A 20,334-nucleotide genomic window follows, 5' to 3' on the forward strand; every position below is an offset into this window, starting at 1 on the left:
AGGCTGCAATAATTACAATTTCGGTTTCAAATTCACAGTTTGCAACTGTGTCATGTGTCTAAAGCCTCTCTGCATTAACTACATGGCTGCAGAAGTATAATAAAAAAGTATTTGAAACAAGAGAAGGCCCATGTCTGGGTAAGAGGAGGAGGTGCTGCTAAGGTATCCTCCCCTCGCTGCCTGTATCGGGGGATTGACTAGTTTTGTTTCATTCCTCCACAACCCCCCCAGGTGCAAATATTAAATAGATCTAGGAGGAAAAGTAACTTAATGAGATAAAAAGAATCTCCCCTGGGAAAAAATAATAAATTCTGCCTTGTGAAAATCAATCATCAGTAAAACAGAAGGGGGAAGACTTTGAAAGGGCAATGACAGGCAGCTTGAAGCGTCTTCTGAGGTGGCCACCCCCCTCCCACCCCCAGTCACCCAGTGTGCTCCAGCAGTGCAGGAGAGGGAGATGGTGACAGCAATAATTAGTTACAGTCTCTCGTGTTTTGCTCACCCAGTCTCCTGCCGTGGCCTGTGTTTGCCTTCCTATTTCAAATTTGCACAGCTTGCTCTGTCTTTGCTTGTTTCCACCACTGCAGTCTCATGATGATGCTTACGCGTCACTCTAATCCGACTCCCACCGAGTCTGCAAGGGGAAATGAAGCACAGCAGGACGTTCACGTGCTGCTGTTAGAGGATAGGCAACAGGTAGAGAGAGCAGAGGTGTGCTGGATATCTGAAGTCATCAAAATGGTTAGAGATAATAAATTTATCTTCTGCCATCCATCCTGTCTTTGATCCGTGCTCAACAGTGGCAAATAAACACCGCTAAGAAATATCCTGACCGTATTTACTTCAGCTTTCTTCACGAGGCAGGAGCCAAACGCGTGTCTAGAAATAATTGCACCGTCCGTATGTGAGTGATCATCCTGCTTTAATACAGCAGCAGACCTGACTTTGGAGAGCAAAACAGCCAGCCCTTCCTCTGCCTCTGCTGCTCAGCTGTGCAGGCAGAGCAGGAGCAGAGGAGGGTGGTGGTGCAGATTTTTGGCTGCCTTAAAGTGACCACATCCTGTTAGGCTGTGGAAACATCAGACTAATGCAGCGATCTGTCTGTCTGAGATGTAGGAGCGCTTGTGGGGATCCAGATAATTTACAGACACATTTGTGTTGCTGGAGGAGGAACAGTGGTGCCGGGAGAACTCCTGACCCTGCTCCTGCGCTCAGTCTGTTCACCCGCTTCACACACGTGTCCCAGTTCTCTGTAGTGTTTTAAGTTCAGTGCAAATGGATTTATTTCAACAAGGTTGCTTTCTTTTCCTCTGGTGCAGCTCCCACATACTGTTTTCCTGATGCTGCATGGGAAGACTAACGCCGACTCTGTGATGGCAGAGTAATGCTCAGAACAGCAGCCACCGGCCTTTACCTGAGATCCTTCCCCCGCTGTGTCGGCGTGCTGCGCTGTGCAAGGTGGGCGAATTTCCCTGTATGAGCAGGAAGCCAGGCACCACGAGTCCAGGTTGCTCACCTAGGACCACACAGGAACGCTGTGGCACGAGAGAGAATTGATAGCGTATCTCTATCAAGTCCTAAGTCTGTGCCCAAACCAACACTTGCAGTATTATGCCACGTGAAAGTGGCATGTGAGACCTTAACAAAGGGCAGATCGTTTTTGATGATGCTTAAGTTCTGTGCAAGTCACACGCTTAATATCTAAGTGCACCTGGGAGTTTTGCTGAGCCCAAGTGGGTGTAAGAGTGTAAGAATGCCAAGTGCTTTTCTGATGCAAAATCTGAATGAGGAAGTGGCTCACTGCTGATGGCAAATGGCATTCATCCAGTTTCAGATGGAATTGGAGGAACTTTGGTTTTTCTGGGGACAAAAAAAAAGGGGGGGGCGCTGGGGGAAGAAAAAGAAAAAGGCAGAGGCCTGTTAGAGTGGGCCAGTATCCTACAGAGCCCTGTTGCCTTGTGGCCAGAAGATCAAGAAATCTCCATATGGGCAACTGCAAAATATTTGGGACTGATCTGTTCTTCTTTGCTGTTGGCCGTAAATTGCTTAAGCGTGTCAGTAGGGAACAAATGCACCAGCCATCCATACAGGGTTTCTTTCCACTTCCCTGTCAGAGGCCCAGTGTAGCCCTAAGGCTTTTTCCTTTCCCAATACAGCTTTAATCCAAGATGACAGGATCTGGCAAGCTCAAGTGTGTGCTCATGAAGGCTGCTGCACACCTGCTTTGATGATGCTTGTTAATGTCTCAGTATGGAAAGCCAACGTAATGCCACTGGTTTGAGAGTTGCAGGTATGACCGTTACTTGAAAATTTGGCTCTGACTACAAATGTCTTTGTGCCTGTTCTTCCCCAAAAAGACAGTTGAGCATAGTGCATCTTTTCATGTGAAAATGTGTTATGAAATTACTGTTATGTACCAGACTGGGCTGAGGAGTTACTGAGTAAAATAGCTCAGAAAAGAGAGTTGATTCTGCATGGTAAGTCAGAAGGCTGTCACGTAGTTGTTTGTGCAGTTTTGTGAACAGGAGAGGAGGACATTGCACTTTCAGAGAAATCTTGGACTCCTTTACTGTGATGGTAATGATTGTAGCACTGTGACTAATCTTGGCAGTTCGTGCAAGTGACACTTTAAATGGATAGTGTAAGTATAATTGCGAGGACCTCTGTAAACCGAGTGCTGTCCCGTTAGTACAGGATGTGAATGCTTTCTGCTGTCCTGTGTGCCCCAGGGGAACCGTCCAAAGGAGCTGCGTTGTAGATGGTTGGTCCTCCCTGACACCATCCCGTGGGGCCTGGGAAAAGAGGATATGGCACAAGACTGTGCTTGTTGGGAACAAAGAACTTCAGAAAAATATTTTAACACTAGCTTGCATCTAGTCCAGTTACATACTCCCAAGGATCAGCAGATTTCCATTCAGATGGCATACCATCAGCTTAGCTCTGCGATGGGACATTGTTGGGGGTCCCAGAGGAGGTATGAAGGTTTGTACCAGATTCTTAGATTGGAAAGTGAGGAGAGCACAGAGCAAACCAAAAAAAAAAATCATTTTCCTTATGTATTCAAGTTTAACTGCAGGGAAGATGCTATGGTGAACGCTAAGTCCTTGGAAATAGGCTTTTACAATGCAAAACAGCAAACCAGATCTTTCCTTGTATTGCTGAAAGTTCCTTCCATATTCCCTCTCTGTTTTTTCTGCTTGGTTGTGGCTGGAAGCTAACTTCTGCTTGCTTCTGACCTCTGTGTGGTGAGCGTGTGTTTCGACAGAGCCTGGGAGCGGACTGTCACAGCAGAACTTCTGGACTGAACCAGCAGGACACGGAAAGGCTCCTGTCCACGGTGCACGGCAGCGCAGGGCTGCCAGCTGCCCTTCTTAGCACGTGCTTTGACACAGAGCAAATCCGCTGATGCAGGCGTAATGCTGCTAGGTGTTCTGGCATGATGGAAGACCGTAAAGGGTGAAGATACTAAAAACAGCCAGAGTTCATACATTCTTAACAGGTACTGGATTCTTTCTTGCTGCTTTGTAATTTTGTTTCTTTAAAGACTGATTTGTATTAACACCATTTTTCCATTAAGACCCCTCTCAAATAGATGGAGTCAAAATGTGTTGTGACTAGTATGTTATTTTTAATCCCCATTTATAATGATGCCTCAGAAGCCTGAAACAAACATCTGTTTCCTTCTTGGATTGGTTTTCTTCCATAGAAGACACTTCCGTTTTTTTTTTTTGGGTTTTTTTTTGAACTAGTTCAAGTCACCCCATTCTGTAATCAGGGGTTGAAAGCCGTAACTCACCATCGTATCGGGCGTGTTGTGGGGTACGGGAGCTCATTCCTGCAGAATCTAATGCGGGGAAATACCTGGGGGTGTGCATAGAGGAGGGGGACTGCCCCCCTCTGCTCCATGGCGTGGCGGGAGTTACCGGCCCTCCGCGCTCGTAGCTGCGCTGCGGTGCGGCACGGCCTGGCCATCGGGCGAGAGAACGTACCCCTTCGGGCCTTGGGGTTCTTCTGCCGCCCCCCCTTGCCTGCTCGGCAGCGGGCCTGGCCCCGGCGCTGGAGGGCCCCGGCAGGCTCGGGGGGACACCCCCAGGGCGCCCGGGCAGCCGGCGGGGCGCTGGGGGACGCTCCCGTTGCCCGGCCGCGGGGCGCTGCACGTTCGCTGCCGGTCCCGACACCGAGCCCTTGCCCCCGCACGCACGGACAGCGCTGCGGGCAGGGCGAGCTGGGCCGGCCCGGCAGTGCCGGGTGCCTGCGCGGCCGCCGTTAAGCCCGGGTGACCCACAGGGCGGTGCGGGCCGCGGGGCCCCTCTGGCGGGACCGGGCAGCCGCCGCCTCCCGCCACGGGCGCGCGGGACGGGCCCCTCACACGGCGGGGGCGGCGGCGGGGGCGCTCCCGCAGCGGGCCCGGGCACCTCGCTCCTCCCGGCCGGGCAGCCGGGCGCCCGCCAGGCCGCCCCCCGCGGCGAGCCGGGGTCCCCAGGCCTCCCGCCGGGCCGGGCTGCCCCCGCGGGTGCCGCCGCCGCCCTGAGGGGAGCGGGGGCGCCCGGGCGCCGGGCGCGGCAGGTGCCCCCGGGACCCCCGGGCCGGGCTGGGCCGGGCCCGCCGCTGAGGGCCGCCGCCCTCCCGGGGCGCGGGGCGGGACCGGGCGGCGGGGCCGCCCCTGGCGCTGCCCGGCGGGCGGGGGCGGCGAGAGCCCCCGGGGCGGCCCCGCGCCGCGCTGCGCACCGGCCGCCGGCGCGAACAAAGGCGGCGGCAGGCGGCGGTGGCGGCGCAGCCCGTGCGAGGCGGCCCGCCCGCCCCTGCTTCCTGGGCCGGGCTGGGCGCGGCGGCCTCCGCGCCCCCGCCCCGCCGAGCGGAGCCGCCGCAGCGCCGGTGGCGGGGCGCGCTCGCCGCCCGTCGCGGGAGCTGCATGTGCGCGGGAGGAGCGGCGCAGGATGGCGGTGCTCAAGCTGGCCGACCAGGTGGGCGCCGCGGGCGGGGGGCGGCGGGCTCTCTCTCAGCCTCAGCGCCGCGCCGTGCGGCCGGGGGGTCCCTTCTCCTCAGTCGGCGGCCCCGGTGCCCCCTCCCCGGGGCGGCCGCCCGGTGCGCCGCGCCTCCCCGCCGGCGGGCATTGTCCCTGCCCCTGCGGGCCGCGGGCGGCGGCAGCCGGGTCCCCGGGGCTCGGCCAAGCCCTGACAGCTCCCGGCGGCCGGGCGGGATGCGAGGGGTGCCGCGGGCGGCGAGAGGCCTCGGGGCGCTGCTGGCCCTTCCCGGGGGTCTCCCTCCCGCCGCCGAGCCGTGCGAGTGGCTTATTTACCCCGTCGCCCTGCCAGTTAGGAAGCGCCCGTTGGGTTTGGCTGTGGCCGTCGCTTGCAGGCTACTGGGAAAAAGCCCTGAAACCCTTAGACCACGTTAAATTGTAGCAGCGGGCAGGCGGCTGTAATCGGTATTAAAGCGTTTCTCGTCGCTGGCAGTTGAAAGCCTTTAAAAATATTCAAGAAACTGATGTTACGGCTCCCACGTCCTGATTCATCCACGGACTCTACCAACTGTTACACACTTTGCGTGCTTTGATCTGCTATTTTTAATTTAACGTGGGTGCCTGTGATCTGCGGTGTGGGTGTCCGCCGGGCTCGGACCTTCCCGCTGGACTGGGGAGGGCTGTCGGTGGCCAACTGCGGCTCGCACGCCCCGCGCCCCACAGACACGGACCACAGACCCCGCTCGCCGTCTGTTTGTGCTGTCCGAAGACAGTCCTCCGCACGCACAGAGCCACCACGTAGCGTGCTGAAGGGAGTTTTGCAAGGAAAAAGGGGTAAAGGTGCTTCTGATGTAGAAGCAGCACTGGGTGGCCAAGCACGGTCTGTAACACATTCTTGTATGTAGCAGACGGCAGTTACTTATTTATGGGCTGTCTCCTGACATGTCCCTCGAATATCCTCATCTTTAGATGTGGTGCTTACAACTGGCAGAGAAAATGTTTCACACCATGAGGCTGCGTTACCCTGTGGTGCACAGGCTGAGCCTCGTAAATAAGGATGTTCAGGTAGGATCTGCGTATTAACAATCCAAACAGCAAATGTTAATGTTACAAATACATACCTTACAGAGGACCAACATTGTACCGTTTCAGTGCTTTTTACGTGTGTCGTGAAGCCCTTGAATTTACTGCCTTTAGAGTTTTGAAACCTCTGCTGGAAGCTTGCAGCCAGGATTTTGCTTCAGCAGCAGCAGTAGAAGTCAAAACAGATTTGAATCAAGCGGATCACGCCTTGGTGAAGTCTGTATTGCTATAAAGAATGACAGGCTGTTGTCTTAGTGTTCTCCCTCCTCCTCTGAGAGCCCTCAAAGCTGAGGGATGAGGCTCATTAGAGCTGCCATTACAGCCCTGCAGCATGCCTGCTTTGGGGATGTTCAGAATATTGGTGGATGCTCATGGTGGGTCCTGGTCGGGCTGTGGCCTGGGACACAATACAACAGGCTGATGGTTCTTCTTTGTGGGTTTGTGTCTCCTGTGATTTGCGAAGGGATATGTTGGTCTACCTGTACGCGTCCTACTGGATCTCTTTTCATTTTCTTCAGTTTCTTCATCAGTTCTTTTTCTTTCACTTCTGAGGTGAGAGATTGGAGGAGGGAGGGGGAGGATATGTTAAAGCTGAGTGTGGTGCTTCCTCTTAAAGCAAGTGCAGAAGTTTACATGTGCCTGTTTCTGCATATATGGAACTGTCGCTGGCGGAGCCTTCCCGACATGCAGCCCGGACAGCTGTAACCAAGGCTTTGGGGCTGCACAGCCTCCGCATGCATCAGGCCAAGCTGTGCTTTTCATCTACATCAGGTCTGAAGAGCGCTGTCCCCAGGCTGGCCCACCTCTAAGTGAAAACACAGTAGCAGCAGCCCCACAGCTTCATAGTCAGACCCAGGCAAAACAGATGTGAAGCTGGGGTGAAGAATGACGTGCCTGGGAAGACTTGCATTCCTGTAACAACTCCTGCTGGTGCTCAGAGTCGCTGAGGCGGCAGGAGCAGACTCCTTCTGTGTTTCTTCCTGCTCTGGAGAATCAAGGCAATTGTGGCAGTGATAACTTGCAGTATTTCAGGAAACTGTTTCCTTTTGCTTAAGCCCCAGAGGCCACAGCAGTCTGTGTGCTTGCAGTCTCCTGCAGTGAGAATTACAGTACGCAGCGCGCTACGTACCATGCGTACCTGCAGTGGTCAGGACCCGGGCTGCTGCGAGCGTGGGCTGTTCTCTGTGCACTGAGTGTCAAGTCGGGTTCAGGTCTCAGTTGCAACACTCAGGGGAGGTTGACTCCGACACAGAGCGCTCACTCTTCTGCCTGTCACTGCAATTTCTGTAGCACGTGCTTTCCTCTGGATTCATGGCTTTCTTGGCCAGTGAGGAGAGCTTCGTGTAGGAAAAGACTAGAGAACCTCCACGCTAAGGGTTTAAACGTGCGTTTCTCTAAGTAACCTGTTTCCTCCTTGCTCCATTCTTGGCTTCTCTTACCAGCCACATCTTCACAGCACGTGGAGCATGTTCAGACAGATGAGAAATTAATCACACCATTTCTCATACAGGCTCTGAAGACAGACAGACTTTCATTATTGCTTCTTTCTTGGTACGGCTGAAAAGGTGCTAAGGTATTGCTATGCTTAATCCTCCAAAGAGGTTATCCCTGCTTTTGCTTAGGCGGGAGATCTTCGTTTAATAGTTTAGCATTAGTGTGGGTTACTTGAGTTTGCTTCCAGTGATGGTAACTGCTAGTTCACCAGTCGGACCACGAGAAACTCAAATCATTTAACCACAGGAAGTGTATTCTACCGTTGTTCATTTCTGCAGGAATTTTTTTCCAGGCCTTCCTTTCTTCAGTAATCCGCTGCTAGCCATTTTTAAATCACTTAATGTTAAACTGAAAACAACCTAAGATAATTCATAAAACTTAAATTGAATCCTAGGATCATAATCTTTGTCTGTAGTGGCGTGTCTGAGCAGTTGTAAGCATTTGGACATTCTAAAGATTTTAGTTGTCATATACAAATATTGCAAAACTTACTCTAAATCTTAAAACTTTCATCCATATCTATCTATCTATCTATCTATCTTTTACCATCTCTGCAGTGATGGTTACAGCAAGCATGCACGTAGCTTTAAAGACTCCAAAAATTTTTTTTTTCAATTCTAAGAGTTACTGCTGTGTTGTTCCACATCCAGTTTATTGGTTGTACCTTTCCCATTTTGATAAGTGTTAGTAGTTTATATTATGTGAGGGTGCAGTTGTATGTGATAGAAACCTTTGCATTTAAACTGGAGTTCAGAAGGAGCAGAAGACAAGTGGGTGGCCAGAGGCTTTCGGTTGCCCTGACGCAGCTTGAGCCTGGCTCTGCATGTATAGAGGGCATGAAAACCCTTGCTGTGCCCCTTGGGTGCTCTTTGAGGAAACCTGCTTCCTGCAGCTCTTCGTTCCTTCCCGTATTTTGCCATTCCTTTCTTCTCAAGAGTCACCTTTCCCCTTTGCCAAAGCTCTCTAAGGGTGAAAGTATCAGCTGGTTTTTGACTTCTGTGGCTGCTTTTTGAGCAGTAGTTGTTGCCTGGACCCACCTCTCTCCTGTCCTCTGAGGAACCAGCAGATGCCGGGTGCTCCCTGCTGCTGCTCGCCCTGCCTGCTGCCTCCAGTTCTTTGCATGGCTTGTTCTTCATACTTGCACCGAGGAACCTGGTTTCTTGAGAACTGTTTGTTTGCCACGTGCAAACTTTGCAAGAGAAAGCCTGTTGGTCACAGTCCTGCTGAGTGTGCTTTTCATCTTCAGGGTTTCCATTGAGGGTTCTAGGCAGCAAATACAGACAATTGCTCCTGTCAGCACTCTGTTGAGAGGTAACATACCTTTAAAATATAAAGTTGTGCGAGTTAGCTTTTGGGAAACTATTTTGGAAGAATCTAAGTGTCTCCGTGTCATTTCCAGGCTTGCCTTGCCAGCTGAGGCCCTCCTTGCAGGACTGCTGGCAGTGCCCACAGCCTGCAGGTTGTCTCTGCAGCTAACTCCATCCTTTTATTCCCGTTTAAAGCCAATGGAGTCACTCTGTGCATGGCTGTGTGTGGCTTGGGATGCCAGCTCTCTGCCTGCACGGAGCGGGCTGCCTCCACGTGCCTTGGCACAAACGCACCCATCGCGCCGCACCAGAGGCGGCGGTGGTCGGAGCGGCTGGTGCTCGGGGATGTCCTGCTTGTTGGTGTCTGTCAGAGGCTGATGTGAGCTCTCCCCTGCCTAATTGTTGGTTATAGTTAGGCATGTTTACAGGAGGAATGTATCATTCTGTCTTTGAAAGACACTGAGAATGTTTTCTACAAAAAAAAATAAAATAAAAATGGGAAGTTAGCTACAGGTGGAGCTTGTGTAGCTACTTTTAAGAGATGTAGTGCTTAGTATTTTCACTCCTGCACTGCCGGATTTGGTGGGAAGCTTGCTGTAAGTTTGACAGGCACAGGCTCTGTGTAGCCTTGAGCACCTGGGGAGTGAAAATGTACTGTGACTTCGGCGTCACCGGCTCAGGCCCTGTATGTAAAAAACAACAGAATTATTTTTAGGCGGCCTTTACAAGCATGCATATGCATGCATAAGGGTAATGAAGCCCAGATAAATGGTGGTTAGTGTGTGCACTTAGGGTGCTATTAACTGCAAAACCTCATCCTGTGTCTCCTGGTATTTTGCCTGTTGTCCCTGATTGCTGAGAGTAATGTAGTGTGACTAGAACCGAAAGGACCATTTTTTTCCCTCCCTTTCCCAAATGTTTTCCTGTGTTTGACAGTTCTCCACTGACCATCAGGATCCATTTTATTATGGCCACAGAGAAACAGCATTAAACAGATGTTTAAATAATTTTTAGCAGATGTCAAAGATCATAAAAATCGGCTGGGCAGAGGCTGGACTTGCATCTGAATACGCTTAAAACAAAATCAATACAACAGTAACAAATAAGCTCCTAACAAAACCAATGAAATTTCCAAATGATGGTGTGTCTTTAACTTATTTCAGAATCATTCAGTTGACAGGTCTGTCTTTCTCTGTATCCTTTCTCTGTGATTAAAAGCATTTGAGAAGATGCTCCTGAATCTGCTGTATGAAAGAGGAGTAATGAACCTGTGCCTTATGGCCACTGCCAGCCCGTGGGCTAATTTTATGTGACGTGCAGTCCCACAGTTGCTGCCCTCCCCATATTATTGCTAGATAATGCTAAGGTGTATATTAATTTAGAGGCTGCCAGGTGTTTTTGCAAGGGCTCACAGCAAAGGAGAGATAATCCATTTCAGTACAAAATACTCAGGTAGCCAGAAAACAAAGGTAACTGTTGGGAAGGAAGGAGGAGGAATTTACCCATAGGAGTGTTTCTTTCTTATTGCGCAATGAAAACGTGGTTGGACCAAAATAACTCTGCCATGGCAGCCATTGGCTTTCTAGAGCCATGATGTTCCTAGGCATGCCATGCATACTGTGAGATGTGGCTCCATGTGTTTTAAAATGAACTTATGGAAAAAATGGGATGTCAGCAGCATTCCTGCCCTTGTGCAGACCTGTAGGAGTGGTGGTCGCTACCATCTGGTATAGATGGCACCTGAGCTCTAATACAGAATCACAGAGTCATTTAGGTTGGAGAAGACCTTTAAGATCATCGAGTCCAGCCGTAAACCTAACGTGGCTAAGTCCACTGCTAAACCGTGTCCCTACATGTCTTTTAAATGCCTCCAGATATGGTCCTGTTCAGAGGAGGCGGCGTGGGGTGGGGGAGAGCTTTTGGTTGCCAGTGAGGGCAAAATGCTGGCTTGAAAAGGAAGCTGCTTGCTTTTTCTGGTCATGGCTTCTGCAATAGGTATCACTTCCTGATAGTTTTGCAGCTTGTTTCAAGGTAAACAAGAAGCACTTAAATTAGGGGGATTTCTGGAGCTGTATAGCATGCTCAGATCTATCACAGATATTTCTGTAGCAGAGAAATCCTCAGGTTTGCTGTTTGGTAATGCTGTAAGGGTTTTGCAGTGGCTGCACCTGGATGCCTGGGCTGTTTGGAGGGGGTGTGTGCCTGCCGTGCTCCGATGTTAGTTTTCTTGAATTGCAGATGGCATCCAGCAAAGCTTACCCTCCTGCACGCACCTGAGGTGTGGTCTTATATTCCTGCATGACAAGTGCCTCATGACCTCTTCCTGCTCATCTCTTAAATGAAGATGTGGTTGTCATGACTACATTCGGTGGAGAAATAAATACTCCTCCCAGCCTGGGTGCTTGTGTAACGGCTCGATTCAGGCAAGGTGGTGTTTTTATCTGGATCCTTGCTTGATGGTGGGCAGGCGATTTCTGTGACCTGGGCATAAAGGTGCCCACGCTGGGGCCAGCTGGCCGCAGAACGCAGCGCTTGCTTGCTTTGCGGCTCTCCTGCGCCCGGTTTGCAGCTGGTGCCGCTCCATTGACAGCACTGCAGCAGTGCTGTTGGTCATGCGCCGGTCTTGGGGGCAAATCCCTGAAAGCCAGTGAGGAAAACTGTTAAGGGTTGTTTCTAGAGACCTGGATGTAGCTGATCCTGCTTGTTTGTTGCCAGAGAGGCAGAGACTGTGGGATGTGCTGCTGATGGGAAGGGTTTTCCCATGCTGGCCCGATGCTCTGCGGTGCGTTCGCCAGAGGAGAGTGGCCACGCACCGTCTCCTCTTGCTAAAGCTGCCCCCCGGCTCAGCAGATCTCTGACTCTTTGCTTGAGAAGAGAGTAGCTTACTGTTTAGGAGTTGTTGTTTCAGACTGTCTGCAGGCTTGGGCAGTATTTGTACAAAATATTTAATGCTTCTTTTTAACCTGTTGTCTAGAATTTTTTATTTCTTTCAGTGGCACTAATACAGGTTCTAGTGTCATCAGATGACTACAGGAGCCAGCTATTGCAGGTATAAGCCATTTACGCCAATGTTTCGAAGTATATTCTGATAACATCGACCATTTCTCCTGGTTTTTATTCCTGCTTTTCTTCTTGAATGTCCTGCTTCATATATTGCTGCCTCTGTATGTTGCAGAACATACAGAATACCTCTGTATTTTACCTGTTTTGTTTGAATGCTTATTAGCTGCAAACCGCAAAGCTTTCAGCTGTTTCCATTTTTAAATTAACATTTTTTTTCCAGAAGTACATATCTGACATCTGTCACTTTTTTTTGTTAGCTGGAAAGCTTGGGCTGGAAAGTTCCCACAGCTGCTGTCTGTGGCTTCAGCTTTGTTTTAATTGCCGCACTAGAAACATGTAGCAGCATGCTGTTGGAGCCCGTAAGCCTGGTGATGGGTGGGAATCAAAGGATTACAAAATTACGTTTAAAGGGGGGAAATTATTTTGCAGTTTTATCCAAGGGTTTGAGGTCATTATTGAAGTTTGCAAGGAGCTGGGCAACAAATTACAGCATTTAGTTGTGGCTAGGTAATTGTGACATTCTGAAAAAGTATGTGCTTTTTGATGACGGACATTTGCATGTGTTTTGCTTTTGAGGGAAGAAAAAATCTTTCCTGGCTGCAGATGTGCAACCAAAAATGGAGGCTGTTGAATACATTTCTGCCATGGGGTGCTGAACCTCGTAGCCTAACACAGGCTTGGTTGCTTGATGTTCGTACTTGGTGTTACAAGCTGGTTTTATGTAGGGATGTGCATTTTTGTGCTAGGATTACTTGTAATGGCTTGCTGTCTTGCTTTGAAAAGAGTACTTGGGGAGAATGCCCTTGCAAAGCGCCCCCGCTTCTTCCTCCCAGCTGCGTGCTGCTGCGTCTTTGTGAGGAAGTCAGCAAAACCATAATGGCCGTTTTCTGTACATGGTCTTAAGAGGTACCTGACAGCATCTATGTACTGAGCTAAGGCTTTAGCTTTTTTGCATAAAGGAGTTGGTTTCTTACAAAACCCCTTTGCATACTGAATTATATATGTGTAGGATTGCTCCAAGGGCCACGTGTTGATATCCTTCATGACACAGAAAGTCTGCAAATAATCGCTAGTGATGAATAATTTGCTGTTTAAGCATTGCCATTTCTATTCTGGCATATTTTGTGATAACATTATATGATCTGCTTTTTCCCCATCTGGCAGCCTTTGTAATTTTACAGACTTGTTGCTTGATCAGGTATCTTTTGTCTGTGCAAAAGCTTTAGCAAAATAGTTGTTTGATACCTACTGAGTTGCAGGCCTCTAACGGATACCTCTGTACACTAAGTATGACCGGCAGTAGAGAGCATGTAACTTGAAGAAATGAAAGAGTAAAAATGTAAAAATCAGGTACTGCTATCCTCAGTGTATAAACTGAAAAGATGGCAGTCAAGTGCACTTTTAGGTGCACAAGCTTTCACATTCTACATATGATCAAATCGTTCCTGGGAAAGGAAACTAATGTGAACATTAATGAGCTTTTAATCTTTAATAATGTAGGCAGTACCGTTCAGATGGAGAACATAACGCGTTTTATCATAGTGTCATTTTAGCATGATAAGCTCCTTGCTTTTCCAAGGTGAAAGGGCCGCAGATTGCCTTCTGAAATCTCATCCTCGGATGAAGTTTTGCTTTTGGCTGCATTGAATCTAGACCAGCTTTGCAGCAGTATGGGGAAGGTGCTTTGTATTTTTAGTAACACACTGGTAGCAGCACCTGCCTTTGTGTTTCTGTGTATAAAGTTCATTTTTTCCATACTTAAAATAGACAAAAGTGGACAACATGTCCTTTTCATTAGTGTTTTCATTCTTGGCTTTCTAGGTTGCTCCTAGGTTATTTCTCTTGCCTTCTGCACAGTAAGGCAGCACAGCAACGCTGTGCCTGTGCCTTGCAGGCAGCAGGAGGCTGGGTTCGCAGGCCACCAGGCTGGGCTGATGTCTCTGCCTGAGCCAGCCCTCTGGCTGTTTGAGCTGGTGCCAGCAGGGAGCTAGAAGCTAGAAGCCTGCAGTATTATCTGGTAAAACACTGATTTGCTCAGTGTGGTCTTTAGTTGTTTAACATGCCAAGGGTAAAAAAAAGAGAGAACAAAGGCCTGAAATATCCCATATTGTCTTTGTGCTTCCAGCTGCTTTAATGTGCTTGCCAATGCGACATGCAGCATTTATCTCCAATTTAAAATCAAGAGAGGGACTTATTTAGTCATTGACTCCAGGAACATTTCCAGAGTGCTCCTACCAGTCAAGTAAACATGGTGTGCCAGATCCTGCAACCGTTGCCTCTGTTTGAGAGGAGCACGCTTAGGTGAGTGACCCTGCTGCACCTGGCTCAGCATGAATCAAGCCTAGTGTGAGGAAATGCCTTCCTTTAATGTAAACAAGCCCTGACCCTTCAGCTAGATGTGTAATCCTGCTTCTCTTCTGGGAGATGTGGCCCTGTTTCTGCGGATGGAGCCCACTGCTTGGATCCTCTCAGCTGGAGGCAAATCTGAGATTTTTTAAGAAGCTGCCAAGGTAGCTTTATAGGGGGAGGGGAAGGGGGAAGAGCTTTCCTGCGGAGCCAGAGCCGAGGCGGAGAGCGGGAGGGACGCTAGGAGGAGGCAGGCAAGGTGTAGCTGGAGGCATGGTGCTGCTGCCAAGAGAAGGGGGTCGTTGCCCTGGTTTGCTGTAGGAGAACTGGGATGCAGAGAAACTCTGTGACCGAGGTGGCAGAGCAAGAGCCAAGTCCTGATTTACCTCTTTCAGTGGCTGATTCATGGTGGTGCCCTTCCTTCCTGCAAGTTGTTTTAACACTGTTTACTGTGTGGGCTGATGCTAATCATATGATGTTGCAAGATGAGAAATGAACAGTGGCATGCAGTTTTATAGCAGAGCTTTAAATGCAATGAGCATATACTTTGTTTAGGTATTTGTTCTGTAAAGTGTAAAATCAGCATTGGTGCTGCTTAAGAGAAAGTGCTCTGTTAGAAAATGGTTTCTAGGTCACCTGGTAGGTAAAGATTTGTTCTGGCTGATGGCAGTGGGTGGCTGTCCTTGGTCACTAATCCTGTGTCATTAGTGTCGTATTCTGGCAGTACAAACTGTTAAAGTGAGTGTTGTGCATCAATGCCACTTGTTTAGGCCAAATGTCCTCCTAATAATCCAGAACTGTGTGACTCTTGGCCATAGAGCACGCCTACAAAGCTGGGTCATTCAGGGAAATGGAGATCGCCTCTCAAATATGAACCCTTGCTGTCAGCGGGTCAGATGGTGCCCTTTGGGTGTGTTCACACAAGGTCCATTTCATGTCACGCTGAAACAGAGCAGTCTTCTCACTAAGTTTTGTTTATTACGTGTAAATATTTATAGACATATAATCTAGTTTCTAATTAGAAGAAGGTGCTCCTTTTAGAAACGTTTTCAGGAAGACTGGCGGATTTGTACATCACCCCTGCTACCCAGAGGAGTGCTATTTCTTCTCTGCAGCCGAAGCAAATGGAGCTGAACAAATTTGTCCTCCTCTGCAGAGAAGGGTAAGGCTGGCTCATACCGCCGTGTAGCCTGTGCAGCTCAGGGAGCGAGCTACCCAGACCCGAGCCTCTGAGGGTGTGTGCGCTGCTGGGGGGGGGGGATTGCACAGCCCAGGAGCGCCTGCGTGCCCTGGCTTTGCAGGTGCACTTACCTGGGGCAGCTGGTCACGGCCAGCCTCGCTGTTAGCCTCTTCCTACAGGTATAGGCACAGCTGTCCCATTAATCTGGGACTGTGTTTAAGATCTCCTGGTTCCTGTTCCTGGGTAAAGTGTGCAGTGGGCATATCTGTAATGGGTTTTTATGATTTACCAGAGAGCTGCCTGGAAGAGGAGGCACAAATGATGGCAAACCACGGATCAGGCATGTGTTCTTCGGCGCTTCTTGTTCCCACAGGGCTGGCTGAAGTCAACTCCAGACAACCGTCTGAAAACCCTTGTGTGACTCCTTAGACATGGCTCTGTGCAGACATGTGGTCTCTGGCCCTTTAAAAGAGGTCTTTAAAGTCCTGCACGCTTTCAGTGCGTTGTTTGGAGAATTCTGTTGTAGGGACAAAAATTAAAAGGAGGTGGACAAGCAGGCGTAATTCAGTGCCTTTGCTCTTCTATATTCTGCCTCCAAAAAGCTCTAGCATGGAGCAAGCTTTCACCTGGTGCCTCTTTACAGCTGCCTGTCCAGTACCCAACAAAAAGGGAAGGCTCTGACCCACGGAAGTAACAAAATCTCTTAATGTATTGTCTGACCCTGTGAGATTATTGAATGCTCCGGAGTCTGCTGGATTGAATGGTACTGCTGGGATACCGGAGCATCAAAAATAAGTGCTGTGTGAGTAACTGTGCTTCAGCTATGTGGATGCAATCCCAGGAGTAATGTTGCGTTTCAGAAAAAGTGATCGTTTCATTCCTAACACTGCTTCTGTTTGCTGTATTTTGTTTTCAAGCAGTAGGCTTGGAGAGAAAACAGTCCATATTTTTGCCTATTTTTAACAAAGTGTTCAGCTAATACGTTAATGAACCTTGAGCACACGCAGTAGTCATTTTAAGCCACAGTAGATGTTTTACCAATAAAGTAATTCTCTTTACAGAGGGATAAACAGTTTGCTCAGCCAGAGGAGACCTTGGTTACTTGTGCCTTACCGCACAAGTTCACGTGTGTTGTATTCCCCGTAGAGTTGTGCTGATCCCTGGTGTTTGTAGCATGACAAGTGGAATCAGTGTAAAAGCCGTTTCCCTGCCGAGGTCTGCCTTAAACGAGTTTAAAACCCAGTCAGACCTAGTTTACGCTGCCCACGCCCCTTTCTTTTGGAAACGAATGCTGTTGAGGAAAAGGTTTGCGTTACTGAGAAACCCTCAGAGGGTTGTTAAAACCGCCTGCAGAAAAGCAGATAGAGGGGCTTTACTTGGCTGGGGTGCAGGTGGGGCTGCGGGAGCAAGGGTCTGTTCCCGGGGGGCCGCCGGGCCCCCATGCTGTCCCTGCCCGCGTGGAGAGCGGGGCTGGGGGTGCTGGCTTGCCTCGAGCCTGGGGGGGGCCACCACAGGTTGGGGGAAGGCCAGCTTAACTGGGATGGCAGTGACTGCCCAGGCCCTGGCTGCTGGGCAGGGGGCACGGCTGTGCCGAGCTTCCTCTTCCTTAGGATTCGGTCCGACTGTGGGCTTTCTCCCGCGGTGGGGATCTGCTTTGTTATGCTGCCAGCCCTTTCCCTAAACAGAAGCTAACCCTGCATTTCGAGATCCCAGAAGGGACAAAGGAGTTCAAGTGTCTTTTTGATCTCTGTTGCTACCCTGAGGCAAAGTTAGATCATTTGCTGTGAGCTGATCTCAGTTGTGCTTGGAAATGTACTGAAACAGCTACTCCAAAATAATTATTCTGAACAGATATTTTGGTGTGGGCGCTCATGTTCTTGCATAAGAATGTCTTTTGCTAGTCTGCCTTAATGCACCATGGAAGTAGAATAACTGCGGAGCAAACTGCGATGAAGGCAGTGCCAGATTACACAGAGTATGCTCAGTGTACAGAGGACATGCCAGTGGTAAGTTTTATGGTGCGCGACTTAAAATATTTCATATTAATTAACAAGCAAGTACCAATTAATTTTAGGTTATGATGCTTAAGGACTAGACTGCAAGGAATGGTATTTAGCTGTGGCTGTTTGGCAATTATGACCTTGTATATAATAACAGACTCAATAAAATCTTGATGTGAGAGAGCACCATTAATCAACACAGAGTTAATTAACTGTGCTGCTTACACAGGAAGTGCTGTGCAGAACTGTCTGGATCTCTGTAGTGCTACAGGCCGAGAAGTGTTTGATTTGTCTGATACCTGGCTCGTTCCCACAGAATTTTCCCTCAAAACCGGTGCTGAGGAGGGAGCAATGTTTCCTCTGGGTGAGTGGGCTCCACACACTGATCCCGCAGGTTGTTCCTGTTTGTGGCGCTGATGCTCTGGCAGACCACAGCACTGTCACAGGGTGTCACTTAGACTTTGTCACCTTCATGGAGAAGGTGGAAGCAAGCCCTTGGAGGAGTGCTGGAGTACTGGAAGTGTAAAGCGCTCCTGAAGCAATGATGTGGTCAGGTTAATCCTATAGGACTGCCCAGGAAATGAGGAACAATGTGGTAATTAAGAACTATACTCATCAGCTCTCATTTAGACCTTTATACAGGATTTTTTTTTCTTTCTTTTTTTTTTTTAAATAGTTTGAAAGGTGGCCCAAAAAGATGAAAATGAACAAGATTCAGCACACCTTCAGAGAGAAAAGCATTTCATCTCTGTACCACTCACCCCTCCGCACTCCAAATAGATCTTGTCATTTTCCTGAATACGGGATGCTTAGCAGTATGAAATCAGCTCAGCCTTTTGGAGGGACACTGACCATCGTTTTGTTGGCTTGTTTTATTGTTGGCTCAGTGTGCCCATGTGAAGGATGGATTTCTAACTTGGCATTGTACATTTTTAATCCTCTTGCTTACCTGCTTTTTGATGTTCTTTGAACCGCTTTCATATCTGTGGTCACTGTAACTGTGTCACAGAAGAATTCAGAGGTCTGAGACATTGGAGTGCCTTAAGCTTTGCAGCAGCAATGCCCAGTAACAAGTTTGGGGGGTTTGAGTGGCTCCAGTATGAGAGAAATGAGAGAAAAAACCCTGGGTTTTATTTGCTTACTGCTGTACGTGCAGCCTCTTGAGTTAAAGACTTCGTATGCACTGTTTTTATTCTTAAGGTTAATTTAACTTAGATGCTGCTCTTCTTTTTTTAAATAAGTGCATTTATATGTAATCCTTTCTCTTCTTCTCTCTGTCTGCCACCTGGGCTATTAGTCTTAATTACAGAGTCCCATTTAGTAAATCATTAATACAAGAGTAGTTTTATATACTGCCACAAGATACAGTGACCAAATAGGGACAGAAATAGATGCGCAAAAAATGTGTAGTCTGAATCTTATTCTTCCTTTTTTCTTGCTGTGGCTGAAACTGGGCTGCCTATTAATGCCTGCTTTTATCAGTATAAATTTCTTAGGACTAGGAGACTTCAAATGTTTTAACTGCTCTTTTATATTTTTATGTAATGACCTCGTGCTTTGAGTAGCGAAGGAGGTGTTTTACTTGCCTCCTCTCTCTACCAGGACAAATGTTTTCCCCGTATTCAGCCCCTTTTATAAAGTGTAATGGGATGCTCTTAACAGTTTATAATGACAAACTAATTATGGGGGCCTGGGAGTGGGGAAGGGGGGTAGAGAGGAAGAAGTTTTCACTTTAGATCTCCAGGCAGAGGAAAGTGATGATTCAGCTGATCTCTCTTCTGCAGATGAGATTTTTCTGCTGCAGCCACACAGCTTCTTTATCTGATATGAAAGGAGGCAATAATCCTTAAATGATGGAAAAACAACTGTTCTTTTTTCTTTTTCTTTTTTTTTTTGCCCCAATCTGGGAAACAGAAGTCAACTGACACATCTTCTTGTTAACCCCAAAGTATAACTAGTGGTTATGGCCTAGCATTCCGACCTTTCCACTCTCCCATCCAGCTGCCTCTTTAACTGGCTGGAGTGACTCTTTTTGACTCTGGCGGCTCATCCTGTGCTCCAGCTGCCGCCCAGACAGTGCATTCAGAAGCGTCGCTTCAATTAGGTGCGTAACACTTTCTGAAATTCAGACTTGTGCCTAGTTTTTCATGAGCCACAGGGGATTATATCCAATGAATGGGCAATACTGTATTAAACTAATATTAACGATAACTATTCTGTTTTAACATTGTGGCCAATGGTCCCACATACATATGTTTAAACATATGTACTACATAGTGTATTACGGACCCCTAACATATTGTTTTGGATTTCTGGGTTGCCTTAACCATGGTTTGCTGTAGAGCCATGTTTAATATTCCTTGTTTTGAGGAGCCCTTTCTCTCTTGTCCATATGCAGCCCAGTTTGTCCTTCCTCACACCTCTTGTGTTTTCACCGCCTGATGGAAGATGGTCTGTGCATTCTCCTGTCTTCAGCTCGTGTCATAGGGGACCTTTAAATGTTGGACTTCTCCATTTCCACCCGCTTTCACACTTTCAGCACAGTCTCTCTTTTCCTTTCTTGCCACTGCCACAGTATCTGCAGTGCTGTGGAGTCGGATGAAAGGCAGCGGTTAATACTGCCTTTGTACCAGTCCTTCCCTTGGGTGTGCTGGTAGAAATCCCTTGGATCTCTGCTGAAGTTTCATCATCCCCTTGATTCCTAGCTTCAGAAGAGCTAGGATAATTTTCTCCTAAGAACACCAAAAGACTGGAGCTGGTGGCAGTACAAGCAAGAGTCAGTAGTTCTCAAACAGTTCTAGGTATGGTCTGTTATTTGTGGCGCTTCATTTTGTACGTTTCCTCCATTCATTTTGGCCTTATAAACAGCCCATATTTTTTCTTTTTAAACAAAGTGGA

General features: G+C 48.7%; 1 protein-coding gene across 5 annotated transcripts in view; it reads left to right on the forward strand.

Moving 5' to 3' along the window:
- The first annotated feature begins 4,786 nt into the window (after positions 1–4,786).
- Positions 4,787–20,334, forward strand: part of ANKRD44 (ankyrin repeat domain 44) — a 143,936-nt gene continuing 128,388 nt past the window's right edge. For all 5 annotated transcript variants that reach the window (XR_008748373.1, XM_055811787.1, XM_055811790.1 and 2 more), the window contains exon 1: positions 4,787–4,964. Coding sequence is in view for 4 of the 5 variants with exons in the window: in XM_055811787.1 (XP_055667762.1) it covers positions 4,938–4,964 (27 nt within the window). In the remaining variant the exon portion in view is untranslated. The remainder of the gene's footprint in view (positions 4,965–20,334) is intronic.

Source organism: Falco peregrinus, chromosome 8 (genome assembly GCF_023634155.1).
Source record: "Falco peregrinus isolate bFalPer1 chromosome 8, bFalPer1.pri, whole genome shotgun sequence".
Taxonomy (NCBI): domain Eukaryota; kingdom Metazoa; phylum Chordata; class Aves; order Falconiformes; family Falconidae; genus Falco; species Falco peregrinus.